At 43.9% G+C, this 26,460-nt stretch overlaps 2 protein-coding genes across 4 annotated transcripts; one reads left to right on the top strand and one right to left on the bottom strand.

The window, feature by feature from the left end:
• Positions 1–1,316: 1,316 nt before the first annotated feature.
• On the bottom strand, positions 1,317–4,820 carry LOC306937927 (DNA-directed RNA polymerase II subunit RPB2-like; the record flags this gene model as incomplete). Its single annotated transcript, XM_079521953.1, has 1 exon — positions 1,317–4,820. One exon carries the CDS (start codon positions 4,818–4,820, stop codon positions 1,317–1,319), a length of 3,504 nt encoding a protein of 1,167 aa, XP_079378079.1.
• A 2,062-nt stretch (positions 4,821–6,882) lies between these two features.
• Positions 6,883–22,425, top strand: clspn (claspin). Of its 3 annotated transcripts, none has more exons than XM_079522399.1 (24): positions 6,883–7,197; positions 8,111–8,225; positions 8,597–9,018; positions 9,165–9,308; positions 9,982–10,047; positions 10,208–10,280; positions 10,473–10,575; positions 10,666–11,267; positions 11,506–11,694; positions 11,790–11,950; positions 12,078–12,271; positions 12,408–12,460; positions 12,996–13,189; positions 14,643–15,270; positions 15,369–15,426; positions 15,701–15,782; positions 16,147–16,271; positions 16,542–16,697; positions 17,134–17,255; positions 17,359–17,492; positions 18,007–18,139; positions 18,915–18,988; positions 19,588–19,755; positions 21,694–22,425. In XM_079522399.1, exons 1-24 carry the CDS (start codon positions 7,171–7,173, stop codon positions 21,817–21,819), a joined length of 4,149 nt encoding a protein of 1,382 aa, XP_079378525.1. In that variant the 5' UTR covers positions 6,883–7,170; the 3' UTR covers positions 21,820–22,425. The 3 variants fall into 3 exon arrangements, with proteins under 3 accessions (XP_079378525.1, XP_079378524.1, XP_079378523.1); XM_079522398.1 differs by having other exon boundaries at positions 15,698–15,782; positions 16,147–16,268; XM_079522397.1 differs by having other exon boundaries at positions 15,698–15,782.
• The last annotated feature ends 4,035 nt before the right edge of the window (positions 22,426–26,460 follow it).

Below are 26,460 nucleotides of genomic sequence, written 5' to 3'. Positions count from 1 at the left end.
TAGACAATATTTTAGGCCATTAAAAAAACGATATACCAAATGTCCCACTGCACTCCCCCGGCTAAGGCCGGACTAAGGCATGGTGCTGAATGGCAGTTCGGAGAGACCAAAGAACCAGAAGGCCACTACTATCATCTGTAAGCCTGAGGAGAATGCACAAATTATCTGTGTGTTCACACTTATTATACATGTATGTCCCTGATTGGCCAACCCAACCGGATTAATTGGTCGAGCTTTGTGTAACGTTTCTGTCACATAACCAATATGAGGAAATGTAATGGAGGCAAACTTGCTCTATAAAACAATGTGGATCCTGGACTTGTCTATGACATGATTTTGACTTAAGACTCAAATTTGGGAAAGCTTTCAGCCCAGTAAGACCTCCATTAACTTCCATTTCTTATATAAAGCTATGCCAATCAGGATTACATCACATGATCAGATTCATCACACATGTTATGGTGACCTCTCTACTACTTCCCATACTGTACCTTCTGTTCTCACCCACTTTCTTTGAACCTGATAAAGAATATGCCTTCCTTCTGCTCCATCCCAACATTACTGCCATTCCTCTATACTTCCAGATTATATAGTGCCATATTTTCCTTTTCATCATGTCCTATTTGAGCAACTGGTTGGGAGGCATACATCCTCAATGCAATATATGTAAAATATACTTGGAAATTGGAATATTAAACTTTTTATTTGGACAAAGTGTACGTCTAAAGATCTCTTTAGACATACGTTTTTGGGCATGACCACGCCCCAATAAATGATCTTTAATGTGTGTTGCCAAACATGGAGAATGTAAACAATATGTCAGTGGACCAAATGCATTTACACAATACTTTCATATGTGATAAAAGATTTTTTGTTTTTGGACTCATTCTCACCAAGAAAATCGCAAAATGGGGAACTATTGTGTAAAAAAAAATCTTTCAAGTCTTGGATAGAAGTACAATATCTTATCGTAGCACAAAAACTATTGTGAATTGAAAGATGGGGTCAACTATTGACAGTGGATTGACATTTCCCTGTGACTGACCATCATATTGATGACGTTAGCTTTGCCCAAATATGTAATCCAAGCCCTATTCACTTACATACATCATACATTTTACAAGTATACAAGTTAAAGTTAAATATTCTATGATAGCCTTAGTACTGACAGAATGCATGAGATAATGTTGCTGATCGCTCTAGTGGTTTGTAACATCAGCTCCAAACAGACACACAAGATTTACTTCCTTGGCCTATAATGGAAAATTGTGCACAATAATGAAGTTCTACTATAGGACAGTTAACCGGAAGTTGTCCTAGCTGGTCATCATTCGAGGAGCGATGCTCATTGACATCAACTCCTGGAACAAAAGTTTACAGGCATAGGGCATCCGAACAAGAGAAATCTGGGTTTTGTTGCGACACCCTCTACATTCATAGGTGTGTGTCCTGGTGTTGGCAATGGCAATCAGCCCACACAGGTTACATACATGCACCTGATATGGATCTGAAGCTTCAAACAGACGTTCTCTGAGGAACTGAGCAGCGCCGTGTGCGATCTGACAGTCACGCTCCATCTCACCAAACCGGAGACCACCATCACGTGATCTCCCCTCCATAGGTTGTCTGTTGAGGATCTGGATGGGTCCTCTGGCTCTGGAGTGGATCTTGTCCTCCACCATGTGTTTGAGACGTTGATAGTATGTGAGACCAATGAAAACCTGAGACGTCAGTTTACGACCAGTAAAGCCATTATATAAAACCTCGTTTCCTCTCTGGTGATATCCATACGCAAACAGCAGGTCGGAAACTTTCTGGACATTAACAGCATCGTTAAATGGAGTGGCATCGCCAATCTCCCCTTTATTAGCAGACACCTTTCCCTGCAGACACTCGATTAAATGTCCAACTGTCATACGAGATGGGATGGCATGGGGATTTATGATGATGTCAGGAGTGATTCCTTCACATGTAAAAGGCATGTCCTCCTGTCTATACTGTATTCCGCAAGTTCCCTTTTGGCCGTGTCGACTGGCAAATTTATCTCCAATCTGAGGAATTCGAACAGATCGAACCCTGATCTTACAGAACTTGTATCCCTGCTGGTTGAGAGTGACCATGACCTGATCTACGATGCCGGTCTCACTGGTTCGGAGGAAGGTGCTACAGTCTCTCTTGGTGTAGCGGCAGTTGGTGCTGTCCAGTTCATCATCGTTCTCTGGCAGAGTAACTGTTTTCCCAATGACCACATCATCTCCTGAGACTCTGACCCCTGGAGCTATCAACCCATCATCATCTAGCTTATCGTAGATGGCATGTCTCATTCCCTGACATGTATCCTTGGTGGGTTTCTCAATGTTCTCATCCTGATCAAAGCCTTTCTTTGACTCCTGCTCCTTGTAGCACCGATAGAACACAGACCTAAAGAACCCTCTGTCAACAGCTGATCGGTTCATAATAATGGAGTCTTCCTGGTTGTAACCAGTGTATGAAGCGATGGCAACAACGGAATTTATACCAGCAGGAAGTTCTCTGAAGCGAAGGTACTCCATGGATCTAGTGGTGACCAGGGGCTTTTGCGGGTAATACAGCACATGGGCTAAAGTGTCCATACGGACATGGAAGTTAGTGATGTAAACCCCCATTGCCTGTTTCCCCATAGCTGACTGGTATGTGTTCCTGGGAGACTGGTTATGGTCAGGGAAGGGTATAATGGAAGCGCAGACTCCTAGGATCATGGATGGGTGGATCTCACAGTGGGTGTATGTGGAGCAGTAACTACCGTTCTCCTGTAGGTAGGTAGGGGTCATTGCTAACATCACAGTCTCTTCCTCTAGAGTATCAATATACTCCACAACACCACTGTTCACCAGATCCTGCCAACTGTAGTTGTTGCTGTCTCTCTCTTTCAGTTTTTCTATATGATGAGTCTTCAGCAACAATTTCTGTTTTTCAACAATCAGCAGGGGGCGACAGATCCTCCCTGCATCTGTATAGATCCTGATCTCCCTTTCTCTGATATCTCTTATCATAGACACCTCAGACACAATGATGTCCCCTTTTGTCCTTCTCAGATTTCTCAGCTCATTCATCAACTGTTCTGGGTCTTTATGAATGCCAACCCAACATCCATTCACAAAGATCTTAGTTGCATCAGCGATAGCAGAAGGTGAGATTGCTTCTAGGTTCTCCATGCTCCACGTATCTAAAAACTCTAAGATAGGAGAGGGCTGAGAGCCTACTGAGATGTAGGCCATGAGTGCTAGGTTCTTCACCAGACCTACAGCATGGCCCTCAGGTGTCTCAGCTGGACACACCATTCCCCACTTAGTGTTGTGCAGCTGACGTGGTCTGGCCAGTTTTCCGTCTCTGCCGATAGGAGAGTTGACTCTACGGAGGTGGGAGAGGGTGGAAGCAAAGGTCAGCCGGTTCAGCACCTGGGACACTCCAGCTTTAGCTTGGTGAGCTTTCTTGCTATCTCCCCAGTTGCCAGTAGCCAGAGAATACTTCAAACCATCAGAGATTATTCTGGTTTTGATGGCCAGTTCCAGGTTGAAGTCTCTTCCTCTGTCAATGAACTTCTGGGCATAAATCCTGATTTCCTTCAACAGGTTATTAAACATCCCTCTAAAGAGGGAAGCCAATAGAGGTCCAGCCAGATCCAACCTCTTGTTGCCATAGTGATCTCTTTCATCCAGTTCTCGTCTACCAAGAGCAGCCAGTAAGAGTCTGTGTACCATGTACCCAAGGAAATAAGCTTTCTTGGTCTCACATAAGTCACTGACACCAACATGAGGCAGGATTTCCTTCTGTAGAACCTCTTTGGCATATTTAATCCTTCTCTCCTTTGTAACACCAGGCTTGGCTCCTCTCGACCCTATGAAGTTCAGAGCCACTTCCTGTGACTGGATTACAAAGGCCTCATCCAGAGAGGGTTTCACCAATTCCATCATTTCTGGGTCATCAAAGTCATAGATTATGTGTTCCAGGATGTCTCTGTCCGCAACAAAGCCCAGAGCTCGGAACACGATGATGATGGGAACTTCCTGTCTGATGTAAGGCAGAGTTGATACAATCCTCTGGCCTATATTAGGACACTTCTTCTGTGCCGCTCTGGCCATCTGGCTAACCCAGATGGGGCTTGTGGGTCTGGAGGAGTTCTCCAGACAGGAGCGACATTCTGCAGTATAAGCATATTTACTGTCCTTCTTGGCAAACACATACACAGTGTTGGTGGCCATCTTCTCCTGAGCAATCAGGACCTTCTCTGAACCGTTGATAATGAAGTAACCTCCAGGGTCTAATGGACACTCATTCAGCTCACAGAGGTCGCGGTCCTTTAAGTCCTTCAGTAGGCAGTAGGTGGAGCGAAGCATGATGGGTATTTTACCAATGAAGGTCTGTGGATGTTGCGTTTGAATCTGTTCTTCACCTTTTTTAATGATGGTTTTAGTTATGTCTACGTACAGTGGGGCAGAGTATGTGAGGTTGCGTAGTCGCGCTTCATTGGGCATCATGGGAGATGCCGCACCGTCCTTCTCCCAGTGAGTAGGTTTGGACAAATAGATCTGTTCAAACTTCAACAAGTAGCTCGGCGGTTCCTCCACCTCTCCAGAGGTGTGTTGGGCCTCCGCCTGCAGAATGACGGGCGGGGCATCTTCTACGATCCTCGGAACTGACATCTGAATGAACTCATCAAATGAATCCAGCTGCTGACTCACCAAACCTTTCTCATCAAAATAGGAGCTGATGACAATCCAGCAGGCCTCCTGCCACAGATCTGGGTTAATATCATCCCCTTCATCATCCTGGCCAACCATTGCACTGTGCACATGGGCTGATCACTGCCTGCCTCCTGTGAATCGTTTTATTTTTGTTTAATTAAGTTTTATTTTGTCTGATGTTCTTGCACTTTAATCTCAAAATATGTTTACGGTAAGTCATATAAAATAAGTCATAAGTCATATAAATCTATTGCTATATTGTTCTGCTGATCTATAGAGCTCTTAATGTGTTTGTGAGTAGTGCTCAGATGAAGTGCACATCTAAGTTCAGTTCCAACAACTTATATAGACTGGTCAATTTCTGGCCTGACATCGCACGATACACAAACCATTACCAACAATGCCGATTTACACAGGCAGATGCTGAATTTGGTATTGCTATTCGGGAACGATTCAAGTCAGGAACAATGTGAGTTGGGATGCCCCCTGCACACGGTTATGCCAATACCCATTGCCTATACTGCCACACACGCACCACCAAGTTTGAAATCGGGCGGTCTGATGGTGTAGGCTATAGGTGGCTGCGTTGCACACTCGCCCATTGGGCCATGGCTCTTTAGCCGACTGGTAACATACGCGGCTTGTTTGAACGAGGTCCTGGGTTCACCTCCCGGCCGTGGCTACTTTGGTGGTAGCGGTATTGCATCTGTTGGCACAGACTGTGAGCGTAGTCAACAGCACGTACCCTGCCTGCATGGGGTGGAGGTCCCCCAGTCAGTCGAGCCTAGCTCCTGGCTGGCGCGTTTAGAGCACTAAGCGATTACGTAAGAGGTCATGTGGCCGATATAAATACAGTGGGTGGGCCTCGGCCGTGGCTCAGCGGTCCAGGCACCTCGGCCGGTAGCACAAGTCTGGCAGTGTGCCGCGGGCTCGACTCCCAATCCCGACGGCCCTCACTGCATTTCACTCCCCCATCTCTCTCCCCATCTCCCGTCAGCCCACTGTCTGTCCCTCTATAAAAAATATAAAATAAAGGCGAAAGCCACAAAAAACATAAACAAATAAAAAAACAGTGGGTGCCCTTCACTTCGCAGTAAGTGTGAGTATTGGTTGTGGTGGTTCTCATAGGTTGAGAACCATGCACTGCCCTAGAGAGGTAGCCTACTAGAGAGGGCACTTCCTTTGTCTTGTAGAAGAACATGTAGAGCCAGTAGAGGACAGTGTTTTCTCCACTGGAAGGGCATCCTAGAGCAGTGGTTCCCAAACCTTTTAGCAGATCTACAAGCACACAACGTGGCGCGACACGACATGTCGTGCCACGTTGTGAGCTTGTAGATCAGCTATTTTCCCTACTTCTTAAACATTTGTCTTCTAATTTATGGAATTTCTTCGATTTTTTCTCCATTCTCTAATTGTGTAGACTTTGTAAATTAAGTAATGCAGGTGTTTAACAATAATGTAACTCTTGAGAGAGTAAAATTAAACCCCTTATGGGTCTATTTGGTTTCATTTTACACTCTCGAGAATTAAAGATCTATAGCCTACTACACGTGGGTCCATCCATGGTTACCAACTCTGCATTTAGCTGGGGACCACCTGGAACCCCCTCAAGGACCACTGGTGGTCCCCGGACCACTGGTTGAGAACCACTGCACTGATATATAGTTATTGGCTCAGCTAAACTATTTTATATAACATTGACATTACATTTTGTTTTGTTGTTTTGTGTGTATACATTATTAAATATATATTGTAATTTTTCTTTCAAACCTTTTGTAACAGGCATTTTATATTATTGTTGTATTATTTGTTTTGCTTGTTTTACTTATGCAAGTACATTTAATAAAGATCCTTTCTTTCTTTCTTTCTTTCTTTCTTTCTTTCTTTCTTTCTTTCTTTCTTTCTTTCTTTCTTTCTTTCTTCCTTCCTTCCTTCCTTCCTTCCTTCGTTTACACCGCGTCTGTTTTTGACTATAGAAATGTGTGGGATGGGCGGGAGGCCTTATTGCTTGAATGCTTGTATCCTATCAAACCCAGCCAGTCCGCCCCGCCGGCTCAACCAGGCGTTCCAGGTTTGTAAAACGAGCGCTACCAACTCAACGTGGGCGGGTTTAAATGTTCTTCAACAACTAGCCAGTGGGAAAGTGAAACGTCAGAGATTGACAGAGGAAGCCGGAGGAAACGCTCCACCAGCTGTCACGGCGCGCGTCCGCGCGAAAGCTCAAAAAGTCTATTCAGTGTAGAGATCAGGCGGGAGGAAGAAGGATAGACGATCAGATAATAATAATCCACCTTTCAAATGCGACCTAACAGCATAAAATAAATATATTTACCGCACAGGCATTTGTTTGTGTTTGCCTGTTATGATTGGTGAAACGTAAACGTTGTCTTCCCGTTTAGACGAAGCTTTCCTCTACACAAATAAACAGCATAAAGAACCAATAAAGATGAGCCTCGTCCAGTCTCAACAACAGGTGAGGAAATGCTTGACAATTTGCACCGTGTAACTTTAAATGATCTATTCGACAAACGTGTGTACCTTTTCCACCCCCTTGTTTGTGTACAAGGTTTTTATTTGTGTAGCATGCCAGCTGAGTTGGATGGTGGCCTATGGTCACATTGTGGGAATAGAATCGTTGTTTTACTTTGGGAAATCGCTTTTAAAAAATTGTAATCTCCGTTGATTGCAAAATTAAGCACTTTTGCTGAAGTGGATTGCTTACAAGAAGTGATTAACAAAGGCGGAAAACAAGGCTGTCTGTAAGCAAGCTACTGCTAGCTAACTTCTGTGCTGCACGTAGTTTTCATTGTTTGGTTTTTCAAGGCGCCACAAATTCGCAGCTGTTTGGTTGTTTTACAACTACTATGTATTGCAGCATTTAATGCAACGATTATCAGCATTAATATGACTTAATGTAGGCTACTATGGATTGGATGTCTATTAACCCGAATATTGCAAGTGTATTGTAGCTAAACGTAAATGCTACTACTACTTTGAGCTGGATGTTATTAGACCGTAGCTCTGGTCCATAGCCTTACTGCTTCTAAGGCTATGGACCAGAGCTAGACAGACCGTACAATATCATACAGTGTAAAACATTATAGGCACATTTGTATAGATTATTGCATTGCAGTAGTAGTAGCCAAATATAACAAACTGCTGAAAGCATACAGTTCTTGCTAGGCACTCTCAAATGATGAGAGGCCTACTATGTTATGGATGATCATATTTAACAGTTCATTGCTTGGCAAGTTGCTCTGGGAAGGTTTTAGCACAATAGTTGTGAACTCAGCAGTAGTCAATAAGTAAATGCCAATGTCATGTTCATAAGTGACATTTGCTGTGTGGGAGGAGGGTAATCTTAATTTGATGTCTTCTTCGACCAGGGAGAAGAGCTCCCAGCGGTGGTCCAGACAGCAGGGAGTGATTCAGACAGCGGAATGGGCTCTCCTGCAGAGGAAATGGTCATGGAGACAACCAACAGTAAAGAGGACCATCCAGGTGAATTGCCACAACAATAAAAAGTTGTCTAAACCCAAAACATGCTAATAACAATGTCTTTAGTACAGACTGCAGGCCATATAGTTTGCCAGCCCAATCAGAGCAACAATGTTGACTCCCATTAATTACTAGAGTATAAAACGAGAAACTACATTATTTGAGCTACTTTTGTGGCCGACTTGACGGAGTGCATACAAAATTGTATGCAGATTGGTCAAGCGGATTGCGAGATTAGCTCCGGAGTCTGGACGCACAGAGACGGACCGATCCTCTTATAGACTGCTAAACTCCTGCAAAGACACTAACCCTAAAACACAAATAGTGGGTTCTCTTGGATGGTCAGTGTTTCTAATGCCTCGATTTGTTTGCAGACACTGACGACGAAGAAGACATCATGGTTCACAGGAAACCTCGTTGTCTGAAGGCTCTCCAGGACAGTGACGAGGAAGAGGAGGCAGCCGAGGGGACCGGGGCGGCCATGCCCGACGCTCTGGAGTTATCTGCGTCCAGTGTGGAGGAGATGGAGACGGGAGCGTTGGACGACGAGGACGAGAGGCAGCAGCTGAAGAAGAAGAAAGGAGCACAGAAGAGCAGGAAGATAGCCCGCGCTCCTGTCGACAGCGAGGAGAGTGAGCCAGAGAGAGGCGGAGAGGTGGAGAAAGAGGAAGTGAAATCGAAGAAAGAGGGGAAGAAGAGGGAGAGAAGCCAGAGGCACAAAGAGAAAAGGGAGAGGAGTAGCAAAGCAGTGGAGAAACTGAAGAAGAAGAACGAGCGATTCACTGAGATGAGTGAGGTTTGTAAAGATCCTGCCTCTGGTCAAATCGGCATGTTCCACCTGTGTGGAATGTTTCAAATGCCAAATTAAACACTTATGTGTGCAGGCTTTCTGTGTGTGAGTAGTGTAACTTTTTAGCCATTTATTTATTTGCCTATTTGCAGGACACACCTCATCCTCGGGCTCTGAACGACAGTGGCTGTCTCCTAGGTGACACAGACCTGTATGACAATGGTCTGGAGTCGGAAGAGGAGGAATCTCTGGATGCCATCAGAGCCTCCGTCAAGCTGAAGGCCAAAAAACACAAGGTACAAAACAAAGTTTGCCTGGAGCATGTTGCATGCATGCCACTGTTCAAGTTAATCACATTAGGCAGTGATGAGATGTTTACCACAGAAATATCAGAATCGGATGAAATGTCTGCATTTAGAACAAAGCACTTTATAATGTGTGTTGCATTCATACATTGACAGCGGAGGCAATTATGCCATGATTTCCCTTTCATCTTCTCGTACGCAAGTTGCTTTTGGTAGGATTATCCAAGCCACATTACAAACCAACTTATAAAGCTTCTGATAACATTACAAACCAACCTATAAAGCTTCTGATAACAAAATGTTGCTGGTAGTTAGGTGACAGTGTCGGTCAGACTCAGAGCAGCAAACTTTCACCCCCCATGAACTGTGGGGGTGGTTGTTTATGTTTGTTTGATTTACATGGATGCTTTGGGGTCCTTTTGACCAGTGAGTCTTTCACTTCCCTCTCTGTATGTAAGAAAAACTGGTTGTGAAGTCTGGTTGAGTTCCAAGATTCAAAGAGGTTTTATTTGTCATTCAATCAAGTATGTGCAGTGACATGTTGCTGTGACATACTTTACAGAGTAGACTGTGCTAACAATATAACAACGAAGATATAATAACTGTGGTGGGATTTATAATAAGAGTAACAACTAAGGAATTAAATGGTTTTCTCTTCCTCCAGGAGCCTTACATGGATGAGGTTGAGGAAGAGGAAGGTGAAGAGCCGACAGAGAGACCTGAGCGTGTGGTATGGACTGCACATTTTAATTTTAATGACCAAGATTGAGTTATGAAATACTATACATTTATCATAAAGTGCTCCTGTCTTGGCAACCCATGACCGCTGTTCTTATTGACTGTCTTCCATTAACGTTGTTGACTCATGGATTGTTCTGTGATGTACTTAGGAGAGAAAGGCAGCCCGGGCCAGTAAAGAAGCCATGAAGCAGCTCCACAGTGAATCTCAGAGGCTGGTCAGAGGTCAGTTTTCAGAGCATCTTTATCAGATTGTTTTGATGATGCTTTCCTTTGATATTTTAACCCATGTTTTAATTCACAATTGGAGTTAATTGTTAAGCTAATTTCAGAAATGACATCCTTTACATCTCTTATTGTTCAGTATGGATGACATGTGTATGTATGACACGTGTCTATTACTGTGCTTCTTGGCAGAGTCTACGATTGGCCTGCCATACTACATCCCTAAACCCAAAACTCTTGATGAGTTTTTTAAGAAGAGAACCAGGCCAGAGGGCTCTGCCATGGCGCTTCTTAAGTAAATAAACACAGTATTTGCAAAGATATTATGGTTTGAAATTATAACGACAACCTTCATGCTAATTCCTCATTCATTCACTTCTGACAGATCAGCCAAGTATCAGGCCAGGATACTGGATGCCACTCCAACTCCTCCACCTCCTGTCAGTGTCAACTCACCCAGTATGCCACAACAACCACCTGTAGAGCAGGACTCTGCTGCTCCCTCTCTGGATCTATCCTCCACCCATATCCAGACCCCACCCCAGCCAGCTGCCACCTCTTCCCCACAGCAAGAAATCAACAACCAGGTTGGAGAACAGCCTGCAAGCCTGGATGCCGAACAGGAATCGGGCCCAATGCTTTATCTGTCTGAGAGTCTCCAGGAGTCTATGACGGCAGATGGGGCAGAAGTCAAAGTTTCTTCAGGCTGTGAGGAGGAGATGGCTATTTCTCTACCTGGACTGAGCCAAATGGGGACTGTGAATGATACTCAAGCAGAGGTTGGAAGTGGAACCAGTGCTTTAGATCAGCCTCTTCCTCCCCAGACAGTCACTGTTGATCCAACAAGTGCAAAGCCTGCAGCACAGGGCCCTTCCAAGCCTAAGAAGGACAAACTGGCTATGCTAAGAGAGCTGGGGCTGGAACCTCCACCTATTGCCAAACTGTCTGCTGATGACGGATACTTTGTTCACTTGGAGCCCAACCCTGGTAAGTCAAGAGTTAATTTAGTCTTTGAACACAGTTGGTTAGTAATGGCCTAAAGGCAGTCAACAATGAGAATATTTATTTAATCACTTGCCTCCAGAGCACAAACTCACTTTCTATTTTTAGGAATGAATTGCTTAGTAACCACACCCAGGGGCAAAATGTATATACAGATACATTACTTTCAGCCTACCAAAGTCCCTTGGTCTGTAATTAAGTGATGTTTCCTTCGTTCTCCCAGGAGTGAAAGCCCTGCAGGAACGGTACGTTCGCCACACGCAGCCTGTGAAAAGACCCCAGAGAGAGCGCACAATGCAGCTGAGCATCATCCGGAAAGACAGCACCCCTTCTGGACAGGAGGAGTTGCGTGAAGAGTCTGTTACCGTCACTGTCAAAGAGGGTTCGGACGAGCCCGCTGCTGCCAAGCCTGGTATGGGATCGCACACCCGCCACATGCACATGTATATATTGTACGTGAAATCACCCAGCTGACTGTAACCTTCCTGTGGCCATTGTCTTTGTCAGGAGTGAAGCTGCTGAGTCTGAAGCAGCGTCTTCAGCAGGCCATGGCCCTGCGGAGGCAGGAGGGAAGGGCTCGTAAGGCAGAACTTCATCGCTTAGACAACGAAGACTGTGGTGAGGAAGAGGAGGAAGAGGAGATGACAGATGAGTCTGAGGGAGAGGAGGTAAGATGGCCAGTTTGTTAGGTCGCCCCTCTATACTGTAGATGTGGCAGACCATAGACTCATTCCAAGAGTCTTTTGTTACATTATCAGCATCCCCATTGCACTTACACGTGTCCCCTTCCTCCAGTGTGTGGATGACCTGCTAGGAGGAGATGATGGTGAGGAAGGAGATGAGCAAGATGAAGATGAGGACGGAGGCAGTGTGGTCCAGAGTATCAGGAGCCCGTCTCCTGTGGGGCTGAAGGGACGCTGTCCTCCACCCAACCTCAATGCTGATGGAACACTCTTGCTTTTTGCTGGCAGCTCCTGCTCTCGCACTGGGTATGCGGTTGTGTCTCCATCTCTTTATTTTTATTTTACTTTTTGACACAAGAGCAGAATACTGCTAAAGTAAAGATTTAACTAAAAGAATAAAGAAGCTCTTGTTGCAAATTGATGTTTTGTTTTCTGCTCCCAGTGATGGTGTGAGAAGAACCTGTGCCTCGGGCGAGGACAGCCAGACAAAGACGGGTGAGTAATCTTTTTGATAATAACTCTTTAAGTTTTAAGTTGTATCTTAAAGGCTATAATGGAACGAAAATAATAATTACTGGCACCACTTTCTTTCCAGTTTCATTTAACCATTAACACTGCCGTAATACTTTTGTGCAAATTAAAAACATTTAATCTTTTTGTATCCATTTTAAATATAAAATGCAAGTTTGTATTTTTGATATTTGTGGTACGATGAAATAATAATTTGGTCCCCACACAGTATTTTTGTTACTGCATATTTGCACATTATTAGGAGCAGTGAGAGCTATTGGTACAGGGAGCAGTTGCTGAGGCACACTTAGACTGGGGCACAAACCAGGCACTTTCTGTTCCGTTTATCTACTGACTCCGCCCTATGGCCGCCCCCACCACATACAGCATATAGGGCTTATGTTGTTAGTTAAAGAGCTTCATTACCACATGCCAACTTTCCTTTGAATTTAACAAAGTTTCTAGTTAAGGAGACACTTATGGAGTCAAACAAACTTCATACATTCTCTCTCTCTCATAGAGGAGGAAGACTCCCTGTCCATGACAAAGGACAACAGCCACAACGGTAGCTTTGAGCTCCTGGGCTCTATGATCCCATCCTACCAGCCTGTCAGTCACCAGCGCTCCACGGGAAGAGGTGCGTTCAACGCCAACGCCTTCCGCTCCCCCTCGCCCTGCTTCTTCAGACCCAGCTTCCTCGGCTCTGCCTCTAAGGTGAGTAATTCAAACATACCCCGATTAAACAGTGGTGGGAAAAGTACTTTACATTTTTGATTGGTGTAAACCACTCCTACAACTGGCTTTGTTAGTCTGTGCAGAAAAAATTAGCATGGTTGCTATGTTCACCCTGTTCACCCGGGTGTGATTTCATTACGTCAGACAGGCTATATAAGACCTTACACCACTCAGTTCACACGGGTGTGATTTTTTTTTACCCAAGTAACGTTATCAAAATACTGCAATGTAGAAATACCGTTACAAGTGAAGGTCCGGAATTCAAAATGTACTTGAGTAAAAACACAAGTATTGGTGTCAAAATGTACTTAAAATGCCCAAGCATAATGTAGCCTACTCGTTATGCAGAATGTCCCATTTAACAAGTTTTCAAGTGTTCTCTTATCTTTTTGAAAATAGATCTACAAGCTCACAATACGCGACACATTGTGAGCTTGTAGATCGGCTATTTTCAAATGGCTGAAATGTATCTATAGGGCTGGAGTGGTTAATTGCGAAAACGTGCATTTCCTGTCAGTCTGTCCGTCACCCCACGCCTCCATATATGGTCATGCCTCATGATATCACATGACATCATCAGGGATGGAAATCCCTGATGTTATCAATATTAAGCCCATATATGGGAATGCCCATATATGGAGATCCCTGATGTCATCAATATTGGCCAGCAACTCTACATCTGACCTCAAACCTCACCCTTAGATCTCCACATATGGAGCTGACCTGTTCTGACATTCCATATGCCTTCCCCATCTGTCCTTCCTCTTCGATGTCCCCCTTTTGACTGATACCTGTCCATTCAAACTCTAGACCCCGCCCCAAAGTTATTAGGGCAGCTGCGCCTGGCAGCCGGCGAAAACCAGAGTTCTCAACCAGCCCGAAAATTAAGGCCCAGCCCTACCTGGGCCCTCATCAAACCCTGTACATCCCCTGCTGCCACCCTTAGACCTGTAAGCCTTAGACAAAGCCAACTCGACTCCTGACAAATCATGACAATAAGCCCAAATATTTGGGCCAAACAAATACTTAGAAACAACTCTTAAAATGTTGTACCCTGCCCTTTTTTTTCTTCTTTCTAATTATTTTTTGGCCCAAAAGAAATTCATGATTTGTCAGGAGCCGAGTTGGCTTTGTCCGAGGCTTAAAGGTCTTTAAATAAATACTTTCTGAAACGTCTATGGGAAAAATGAATGGGAAAGTCTCTTCCGGGCCGCTCGCCGGTGCGGGACTGCGATGCTCTATATTTGCCTCCTGCTGGAGTAGAGTACTTGGAAAGAATATCTCAAAATTGTTCTTAAGTACAGTACAGTACAGTACCGGTAGTTATAAGTAATGTAATGATTTTAATATAAATAGATATACATCCAATTCGAACAACGCAACGCAACACGGGTGTATTAAATTGATCTGTTTCTCTCTCTGTGTCCATCAGAGTTCAGGTAAGATGTCTGAAGCCTCTCTATCTCTACCAGTGGAGGACTCTCAGGACCTTTATGCCCCGCCCTCGCCTGGCGCAGACTCTGGCCCCCTGGGTGGTGCGGCGCCGGGCACAAGCCTCGAAGGCTTCTCCCACGGCCGCTTCTCCCTGGAAGATGACACCCAGTCCCAGCTGCTGGACGCAGACGGCTTCCTCAACGTGGGGCCTCGCACAGGAGCGCCCCGCTCGCACAAGAGGCAGTTGGTTCTGGACGACATGGACGAGAACGCCATGGACGGCAACATGGGGGAGCTGTTGGGCCTGTGCTCGGGAGTCTTCGGGACGGGTAAGGCGTCGGCGGAGGCGGCAGGGAGGGCCGGAGAGCCCCGCTCCACGCAGGAGGATGAGCTGCTGGGGCTGTGCTCGGGCGTGTTCCCCTCCTCCACACAGGCTGGAGGGACAGAGGGCAAGAGGAAGCAGCTCCGCTCCACACAGGAGGATGAGCTGCTGGGGCTGTGCTCAGGGGTGTTCCCCTCCTCCACACAGGCTGGAGAGACAGAGGGCGAGACGAAGAATGACAGCACAGACATGCAGAGCATGGACCAGCTGCTTGGGCTCTGCTCTGGAAAGTTCCCTAGTCCAGGTATGCTGGCATAACACAATTTGACCTTTTTCCACCTTACTGTATATGTTGCAGAAGAAGACATTATTTACATTTTGCCTACCCCATCTGTCATTTAGATGCATCTCCCTCACGGCCCGTTTCAAGTACAGCTCAAAAGGCTTCAACAGTTGACAGGTAAAAAGTGTTCTAACTAAACTAGATGATAAATAAATCGGAATTTGGCAGTATTGTGTACTTGTGTTCCATAATATACTGTAAATGTAAATATTTAATCTGTTGAGCAGACTACTGACAACTGATGACCTCTCACTTAGACTTGCATGAGATGTTATGTAAACAATATCCCTACTACGAGCTAGCTTATCACTTATTTGATGCCACCTATGAACACCACAGATATCACTCAGAAATGTGAATGAAGTTTTAACAAGAACAACTGTTTCAGAAGGAAGAAACCTGAGGAAGAGCAGGAGGAAGAGGATGAATGTGAGTTCAGAATTCTGTCAGACTTGGACAGCGAGAGTGACCAGGTAAGCCCTTTGAACTTTGTGTACAACATGCATGTATGTCTTGTGTTGGCGATCTAAGCGACGCGACATTCAACCTGTGTGTTGACTTATAGCATGTCATGTAGACAGCACAATAAGTGCATTGTATGTAGTCATAGCACTTCATAGTATATATGTACAGCATAGTATAGCATATATGTATAGTTTATATGTATAGTGTCATTATATAGATATGTTCTAGTCACGTTCTTAGCTTACGCACGCGATACATGCATTTTACATATGTGATGTATTCCCATGCTTTTTGTTCTTGCTTAATGTAAGTCGCTCTGGATTAAGAGCGTCTGCTAAATGCCTAAATTGTAATTGTAAATTGTTTTTGTAGGAGACTGAAGATGAAAAAGAAGATGAAGAGGCAGAAGATGGAGAGGAACAGGATGATGAGGTTGAGGATGAAGAGCTGGAGGCTGTCTTTGACCCTCGCCCTGTAAAGAAGAAGAAGAAGAAGTTGTAAGTGCAGGACAGTTGCTGGTTCGCTTGTTTCTTTTGCTGAGGTTTTACATACGTAGATGGTAGATACCATTCTGAAAATTTACCATAATTTACCCAAACAACTTTTGAATTTTGTACTTGAGCCCAAAGTTAGATTTTAGTGATATACCGGTATTTTAATGAGGAAATGCCCTCAGTGATATACCGGTATTTTAATAAGGAAATTCCCTCAAGTAGAAGCCTTGAATTCAGTTGCCCCCCCCCCCCCCTCCTTCTTTGCATTTTCAGGCGGCTGACTGAATTCTTGGACTCGGAGGCTGAGCTGTCTGGCAGTGGCAGTGATGATGAGGATGATGAAGGAGGAAGTGAATATGAGGAAGAGGAGCTGCTGGATGACCTTCCGTCGGAGGAAGAGCTGCAGCAACAAGTTAACAAGATCCACATGTAAGTAGCAGCTGTCGTACCATATTTGATAAATAGTAGTGTTTTTAAATGACACACTAACACTTCCACAAGATCTAACTTAAAAGTTGTGCTCACTCGGTATGGCACAAATAGCATCCCGCCGTCTTGCCGTCTCTGGGGATGTGATGACGAGATTTTGGAGATGGTGGGGCAATGGGGACCCAGTGCAACCAGAGTAGACAGCCTATAAGGAGACAAAGCTTTCGTTTTGCATCTTTGTGACAGGCCTAAACATTCTCCCCTTCCTCCCCACATACACAGGAAGAGTTTTGACGTGGCTTTTGACATGTAATGTCCTTACTCACAAGATTGGTATCGGCTGATCGTGAGAAAAACAATCCGGGATCGGTCTCAAAAACCCTGATCAGAGCACCTCTAACAAATTCACTTCTGCCATCACCCATAAATACAACAGGAAACAGGTGATGGATGATGATAAACGTGCCCTGAGGCTATACCAGGAGCGCTTCCTGGCCGACGGGGACCTGCACTCCGATGGTCCTGGACGAGCCCGCAGCTTCCGCTGGAAGAACATGGGTATGTAGACCTTGTTTTGCACGACAATAAAGCCCTGCCTTGGTTTAAAACTATGCTGTCCTAAACTGCCAAGTGCCAACCTAACTTTTTGTTTCTTTGGCAGGAGACGATGGCTTTGAGATGAGTGGGATGGGAGAGGGTGAGGAAGATGAGGAGGAGGAGGAAGGGGATGTGGACCAGGCTGAGGTGCAGAGGAGGAAGGAGAGAATGGAGAGGGAGCAGTGGTTAAGAGAACAGGTAAGGCTGTGTTTGTGCTAAATACATATCGTATGTAGGCCATGTACACAATGATATCGTACAGGGATTCTGCCAGAGCTATTGAAACTAAATAGCAGATTTAACATTTTAAATAAGAGCGTGATTGACCTGTAAAATGTACATTGTATCGCTATTTAAATATTTGACATAACTATTGAGGTATGAACTTTTGCCCATTTTGTGCAGTCTGGGACTGAACAACATGGCCAAAGAGAAGTTCACCTCAATGAACCTCAATGTGTGCAGACAGCCATGTGGCATGCCCCAAATTTGACTTTCACTTGTACCAGTGAATTACTTGGTCCACCACACTGCCTAGCTAAGTTTGTTTGAGAACATTAATTGCAGAAATACCAGAAAAAAGAATGGCAATAATAATTGTTTAAGATGTCAGGTGGTGGTGGTGGTGGTGTCATTCCTGTGTTTGTGTCCCACTATCCTAGTTGGAACAGAGTTGTCGTCATTCTTGTGTTTGTGTGTCCCACTGTCTCAGTCGGAACAGAAAGCCAAAGCCAGGAAGGGGGAGGACCTGGACGAGGACGCAGACGATGAGAACATCGGAGAGGACGACAGCCAGTTTATGAAGCTAGCCAAGAAAGTAACGGCCAAGACTCTGCAGAGGAAAGGTCAGTCTGGCATACCATCTTGTGTTTGTTTTTCCAGATGCACTACGTTTTTAGTTAAGGGAAAAAAAGGCAGGTGCGCTAGCTCTGGATGCTTTCTTGTTTAGGCAGTGGGTGCTCAGCTATAAATATAACTAAGTTCAAGATGCCACCGAAGTGGAAAAAGCGGCACGCAAGACCAGCTCAGATACACATTCTTATTTATTGAGAATGCTTGACAGTCACATGTTTTGGCCTCGGTCTTCCTCAGAGCAGATATTAAAAAAAGGTGGAGCCAGCCAATTTGACACACTACATTGCAAGTCCTGAAAACCGATCTAGAGACCAGTGTGGACACACTGTTGACTATCCTGTTGGCTAGCTACTAGTGGTGTTTGATAAGAACCTGGTAGCTAGATAACAGTTCTGTTTGCTAATATTGGCAAGATTGTCTGCAAATCTCAAGAATACAGCCATACTGCAGTACTGTCCCCAACCCTGCTTGGTCCCTGGCTGTCTATTCATTTCACCCAGTTGGTCATCACTTGAGGACACCTTGCGTGTCACCCACTCAGAGAAACGCAGCTACGCTAAGTTTAGCTACTGTACTGGAGAAAATATGCATTAGCAGTGAAGCAGGTCAAGGCAGCTGGTCATGGATTGGAGGTTGAAGTGAAAGGACAAGCGCATGTGTTCCCTTTCAGGATGTTTTCAAGAAAATGTGTCTGTTTTCGCCAGCACATTAAGGGATTAAGACTAAATGAATGGCTCTGATGTCCTTTTAATTTCTTCCACACAGAACCCACTGTGGCACCACAGCCAGAGATGACGGCACCAACTGTAAATCCATTCCAGAGACCCTCGCAACCGATGGTAAGCCATTGTCAAATGGTTGTGTTGTGTTATAGTATATGTTGTCGAAGCTTTTCTCTGCTTGTTTTGTCATCTTGTACCTCTTACTTCTCCCACTACAGTTCTGGTCGCTTTATTGTTATTTCCTGTAATGGTGAATATCTTCGACAGTAAAAGGCTTATTCAAAACATTGTACTGTATTGGTGTTATAAGATATAATGTGGGTCCAACCAACAGAGTGTTGAACTCTAGGGAAAAGTTAGGTTTCCCAACAGTGGGTCGTGAGTAAATATCCCTTTATGTTTTATTTAATTTATTTTGTTTCCTATACTACATTAAAATAACTATATATATTTCAAAAGATTTACAAATATTAAAAACATCTTTCAAAAAAACTTCCTAAAGAAATCAAATCGTGATTTTGTAGGTGAGCCATTTTCATTACCGGTAATTTGCGTCCTGGCTCGGAGACATCAAATGTCTCTTTTGGGCCTCTCAAGCTTAAGTGTTTGGGAACCAGCCACTGCTACAGATGGCATACTGTTCTGTACAAAGTTCTCAAGATGTCTTGATGAGATCTCTGCTCTCTTCGACATGTGTTAATCCCTCAATTTCCTAGGTGAGGAGGGGTTCGCTACTGAATCAGCCTCGTGCTGTCCTCCAAAAGCTGAAGCTGGGGTCCATCTCGGAGGGGAACCCCCTAGCACCACGAAACACCCGCGGGTTCCTCTTCCAAACACTATCTCCAGAGAAGGACGCACAAACCTCAGGCGCTACTAAGAAACCGGTGAGTGAGGTTATGTTTCACATGCAGGTACAATGGCCACTAAACACAGCATTGTTTGTACCACAAACAAACACCGTTGTTAAAACCCAGTTGTGGTTTTCAAGGGCTACAGTTTTAGACATTAATGCAAATGTATACTTTAACGGTATTTGTCTGCTGTCCAAATCCACATATTTTCAACAGAAAACTATATCAACATTTGGGGGGGGGGGGGGGGGGGGTTTACGTTTTTCAATTAAATATGTAATTTCTTGGCTAACAGTAGCTCAATGGAAGTCAAGTACACAGCTAAATTAGACTAAAGCGAGTAGCCGTAAGTTAAAGTCGGGCATATATATATATATAATTTATATATATATATATATATATATATATATATATAGAAAGGTGTACATGTAGTGAAGCCACAGGATATACACGCAAAACTTGGATGCTTTTTGATTTATTAATTTGAACATTTCACTAAGAAGCCGATGTTGTGCTCTCTTCAGATTCAGGACACATTTATTTTATGTTTATTTGTAAATGAAACCGTGTGTGAGAGCTTGGAATTCTTTCATGTGTCAGGCCTGCATGATAGTCATATCATGAGTATGTTTAAAGTTTACTTTTGTCAGAGGTGGTGTCATTTTAATATTGTGTCACTAGGTGGAGCCAAAGCTCATATTACTCATACTAGCCATACAGAGTGAAGATGTAAGGGTTGAGCAGTTTAAACTGGGGGGGTCACATGTCAAAGTTCCATGTCAACTGTTTCTGTGTGTAATAAATGTATAGAAACTTGCAGATTATGGTGCTTTCTTGATCCTATAGAGTTGACTGTAGGAATTAACTTATTTTTTTTCCTGTGTCTGAATGTCATTTTTTTTCTTAAAGCTACACTATGTAACTTTACTTTTCTACCCCCGGATTTGAACCTGGTTTCCTGCACAAGTGCTGAACCTTTTCCCATTGAGCTAATATAGCCTGCCTGGTTGCTCAGGGTATAAATGCAATCTTGAGCATCACGTCAATTTGTGTTTTAGAGGCCTGGGCTGACCTAGAGGTCCGGCTACCTAGGCTGGCAATCTAACACCGGGTGCGTCTCCGTCGCCGTCACCGTCAGGGAATGTTCCCTTTTTAATCAATGAAGGGTGGCTCCACTGCCTGCGTTGCGTTGCGTGACTGCATTAAAATTGCCCCGGTTCGTTTTTTGACGCACGCGACGGAGACTCAACGCGTCCGGTGGAGCCCCGGCGTTAGCCTGATGGCGTGTTGTGGATTCAACTCCCGATCCTGACGACCTTTGCCTATCAAAAGCAGAAAAAGGGCCAAATGTGTTCGATCCTGTGTCTAGGTGAGACATGACCTTTGTCACGGTCTAATTGTCTCGACAACCACCCCAATTGTATGTTCTATTGTATTAACATACTCTTAAGTCTTAACATACAGATTGAACAAAAATTACATTTCATTAAAAAAAATAGTTACATAGTGCCGCTTTAAGTTCTTTATAGACAGAGGGTTCTATTTTCGTCCATGATAAACCCCTTATCCCTAAACTTCTTCTTTTTTTTATACTATTTTAACTATTCAAAAATGTTTTTCAAAATGGTAAAAAAAAAAAAAAAAGGCAACGAAGTTTAGGGATAAGGGGTTTGGACGAAAATAGAGCCCAGAGTGTGTCATTCTAAGACATTTCTCACCATCTTTTTTTTGGATTTCAATGCATCCTTTACTCCATTTTAACAATTTGAAACCACCATGTGACAAGAAAATTACTGTGATATGCAGCTCTGTTTGTGAGGGTCATTACACAAACATGTTTCTGTCTGTACAAGCAGTCATTCAACAAAGTTTTGTCATCTTTTGATTGTTCGCGCTTACTTTTGCTTTGCTAGAATAATCTCAGAATTAGTTGCTTTCTTAGAATAATTTCAGAATGTGTTTGAACCCCAGGTGAAGAAGAGGGGTCCAGTTGATGCTCTGAACCCTGCTGCTAAGAGACCATGCAGGGTAAACAACCCCGTAGGACAGACCTCTCAAGGCCCCATGCGGAGTATATTCAGCTTCCTGGAGAACTGAGAAGGTGACTCGACAATGCAAGACGGAGACATTCGTTGATAATCACTAATGTTGGCACGAGCATTCACATCACATTACCATGCTTGTGGCGGCCTTCCACTGACTGAGCCCTCCTCAACCTTTCCAATTTGTGCGGAAATGATTCATACCCGACTCCAGCCTGATGGGCCCAGATTGCTTGATATCTCAAAGTCCTGTTTTGTCCAAAGTTTAACCTATTTATTACAATTCCAGTAAAACACACACAGGATATTGCGCCACCTATCTTTGTGTGTGGGTTCTCGCTCACTCACACAAGCTTGATATGCTTAATGGGCAAACTTAAGGACACTCAATAATTGGTGCTCTATGTCTGATGGATGTTGGCTCTTCAGTTTGTGTCTGACTCAATCAATAATGCCTATTGCATTATGTCAGTTTACTTGATTGGACTACTTTGTGTATGTCCTTTGAAATTCATGTACATACCGTTAGAAATTTGCTTCCAGTTTGTTTTTATGGTTTTAAATGTTTGCTTTTTTGGGGGTAAATAGATTTTTTTTTGTATGTGATTGGTTTTAATTATTCTACATTGTAAATAAAAGTATTTTATACTATTTTATTTTATATATTTTACTTCAAATTCTTTTTAAATCTGAGTGTAAATTAAGGCCGTGAAGTAGAGTATGTTGATTATTCATCCATTAAAGGAAGACTGGCTTATTTCTCAGGGGTAGTTTAATCTATTTTAGAAGGCTTATTTACCACCAGAGGGCATGAGATGCCCTGTTTTGGCCTCAGCACTTGTGACATAATTGTAAGTAACCACATGAAATAATGGTAGATTTATTAAATACCGTTTATGAAGAAGAACACAAAACTATGTAGGGCGGTGCTACTCATGGTCAGTGTTGTGGGCATGGTTTAGTGGTTGTACGGTATTAAAGTGGTATGGTGTGAAGGCAACTAACCATATTCACCAGGTTGCCATTAACACTTTATTATTACTTGGGTTGGGCCCCAAGTAGGATGTAAAAGCAAAATGTCCTGTGAGAATGAGAATATAGTCCGTTAAGTCGGCTAAATTGTGTTGCCTCAATAGCCTCTTACAGCCTGCCAAGCTTGCCTGGGTGCAGTTCACTGTACCTCTCAACACTGCCACCAATGCCCTGCATCCCAGCTTTTTCTATAGGCAAAGAAAGGCAATGTTATTTGTATAACATTAGTCAACAACGGCAATTTAATTTACACATACATAACATCAAGCAAAGGAAACACAATTATACAATGACATTAGGATGCATAAAACAAAAGTAAAAAATAATAGTTGCAATTACAGTGCAGCAAACTGAAAGGTCTTAAGTTGTGTTTTGAAATAAATAAGAGTGGCAGCAATTTTCTAGGAGTTTGTTCCAGATGTGGCCCCAATAAGCTGGGATGCCATTGCCATACAATGAGCCTCATTGTTAAGTCACATTAAGTCATATAGGATGAATACAGAGTGCATGTGGCTTTCCAAGTGCTATCCATTTCCATATATATTTCACATGGTGTATATCATGCCTGAATTGTGCTTGTAGGCCTACAGTAGTATAGATGGCAGGTGAATATTAGAAATGTTTTTAATTGACATTCTGTACACTTACTCTTTTTGTCTTTAACTTTTTTTTCCTTCTCTCCCCTGGGTTAAGCATAATTGCAGTTTAGCGACTAATGAATTGATAAGTGGCTAATAATAGCCCCTCGTTACAGGGGGACTTCTAACGAGAACTTTCATCTCTCTCCATCTCATTAGTAGCCACGGTGATTAGGAGCTCAGGTCCCGGGGTTAGCAGGGGTACAGGAGGCCCCATTACACATCATTAGGGCCACAGGGCCGAAAGGGTCTGCAGTGAACCCCGTGGTGGAGCCAGGCTTGAGCTGGATCCTGTAGCTACAGTGCCCGGAGGCAGGAAAGCAGGCCGGCTTAATCCTGACATTGTTTATTCAATCAGAACATTTTAAAAGTCTCTGCTCCCTTTTCCCCCTCGCGTACACTCGTCCTCCTTTATTCACATACACATTAACACACGCATGCATGCACAGACAGACTTACACCCTTGATCTAAATTCAATTTATAAACTTCACTTAACCCCAAGGGGCAATTATGAGGTCAGGGCAGTAACCTAATCCCTCAAAACTCTTACTGCTTGAAAGAGAGAAGAGGAAGATTCCTTTTAAATAAATATCTAGAGGACAGAGATATGACTTTACACAGATTATTGGAGGCAGGGGGTTGAGGGTGGAATAACTGAACAGAAACATTAGCTTTTACACCCAAGGGTGTATGTGTGTGGGTGAGCATACAAATGTGCGCTTTTGTGTATTTATACATATATCCCTAAAAATAAAGTGTGTGTGTGTGTGTGTGTGTGTGTGTGTGTGTGTGTGTGTGTGTGTGTGTGTGTGTGTGTGTGTGTGTGTGTGTGTGTGTGTGTGTGTGTGTGTGTGTGTGTGTGTGTGTGTGCGCGCGCGCGCACGCAAGCGTGTCGTGCATGTGTGTTTTCAGCATACATATTGTTTTGGAAAACTACCCACAGTGGGTGATGGTGTGTTATTTTGGCATATCTTGGCTAATGATTTGACAGTGCTGGAGTCTGAGCGCAGTAAGCTGTGGCTTGAGGTCCACTTGGGGGCTGATTTGCGGTACAGTATCTGCCGCTATGCGTCCCAGGCAGTGCATGGACTCTGACAGTAATAGCCAACGGGTCTCAGCCGCCCTCAGCCACTGTCACCACGGCGTCTGGTGTTGGAGCAGATGTGAAGGGAACTGGGTCAGAGCCACCGCAGGCTGTGTACAAGTCTCTAACAAGGGCGTATTATTCACAAGGTAAGTCATGCTCTGTGTTTTGTGTGTGTGTGTGTGTGTGTGTGTGTGTGTGTGTGTGTGTGTGTGTGTGTGTGTGTGTGTGTGTGTGTGTGTGTGAAAGAGAAAGATGTTAAAAAGTCATCATTGCAAAGATCACTAACCGCCATGGGGGGACTTGCCATTGACCCTGAGCCTTGAACTTTTAAGTCTTTCAGTCTTTCTCACTTTCCATCTCTATCTGTTGTTCTGTCCCTCTCCTCTCTATCTTTCTCTCCATCTGTTCTGGAGTTTCTAGGCCTCATTTTTCTCTCTCTCACTATCAGTTGGATCAGTGTGTCCTCTGCAGTTCTTTTTTCTTTTTGTTGCTGTAACGCAGTGTTTTTCAGTGAGAAGAGGAACGAACAGAGTGAGAGAGAGATGATTTTGCATGTGACGAGGCCTTGGGCGGCCGGTTGTGTTTGATGTATTTTTTATGTGCTTAGGCTACTATTGAGCGATGGGGAGGGGGGTGAGCATGCAGCACTTGAATGGGGATGTTGTTGAGGGGGGTGAGGAGGAGGAGGATTGCCGATGAAGGGTAGGGGGGGTGCTGCTTTTCTGCCGCCAGCGACGACGTGTCAGGGAGATGAGAGGTGTAGGGTGGGGTGGGGACACTCCACCCCATAGGGAGGCTCTCTCTGATGTAGCCTCCCTATGTGCCACACACCTCCCACCCAAAAAACACTTACCATACATCCACGAACAGTACACAACCTCTCTCTCTCTCTACACGCACATATACAAGAGGCCTGGTCTCTTGTATCAGAAGTGTGAGGCAAACAGGCGTTAAAAAAAAATAGACAGACAGACATACTGTATGAAGGTTCAGGACTCGGGAGCAAATCACAGTGCAAATCTTTCCCTGACTGGCAGTCAGATTTGTTGCACTGAGATCATACTCAATCCTGAGTGTACAAATGTATACCAAATGGACCTATTAACAAAATATTTTACTGTGTACTGTGGCTAGGGCCTTCTGTGAACATTTCTATCACAGTTTGGATCCCTTCAACTTGTGTATGTTTGTGTCGTACTAGTAGCCCTTTTGTAGCCTATATATCAGATCAGGGTGATTTATTTAGAACAAGAAACCTAATATGCCATCTTTATGGTCTGATATGTCATCCTAAATTGCAGCTAAAATATGAGTTCCCTTTGTGCACTCCTAGGCCCTATATCTCCCTTATCCCTAAACTTATATTGCCATTTTTTTATATTTTAAAACATTTTAAAATATTACAAATAGCCGATCTACAAGCTAACAACGTGTCGATGTAGATTGGCTAGTTGAACTATTTTTGTTTTAAAATAGTAAAAAATGGCAAATAAGTTTAGGGATGGCGCAAGATGGAGCCCTAGCCCTATATCTTGCGCCACCCCTTACCCCTTATCTCTAAACTTATTTGCTAATTTTTACTATTTTAAAACAGTACAAATAGCCGATCTACAAGCTAACAATGTGTCGATGTAGATTGGCCAGTTGAACTATTTTTAAATGTTTTAAAATTGTAAAAAATGGCAAATAAGGGTTAAGGGGTGGCGCAAGATGGAGCCCTATAGAGTATTCACCAGTGTTCATGTAGCCTATATCCATTTGTAACTCTTGAGGGGTATATACTCATTTGTACACTCAAAGTTAAATTGACACTGAGGAATGTTCTGTGCACTGGTCATGTTTACATCCCTTTAGATTTCCCTTTGTACTGTCCCAGCCCAGTTTCGGAAGTGTGAGTCATTTGGGTGGACTTATAGCAGTCCATTCTAAAGAGCAACA

The sequence above is a fragment of the Electrona antarctica genome (genome assembly GCF_951216825.1).
Source record: "Electrona antarctica genome assembly, chromosome: 15".
NCBI classification, from domain to species: domain Eukaryota; kingdom Metazoa; phylum Chordata; class Actinopteri; order Myctophiformes; family Myctophidae; genus Electrona; species Electrona antarctica.
This window is presented reverse-complemented; position numbering and strand designations above follow the sequence as displayed.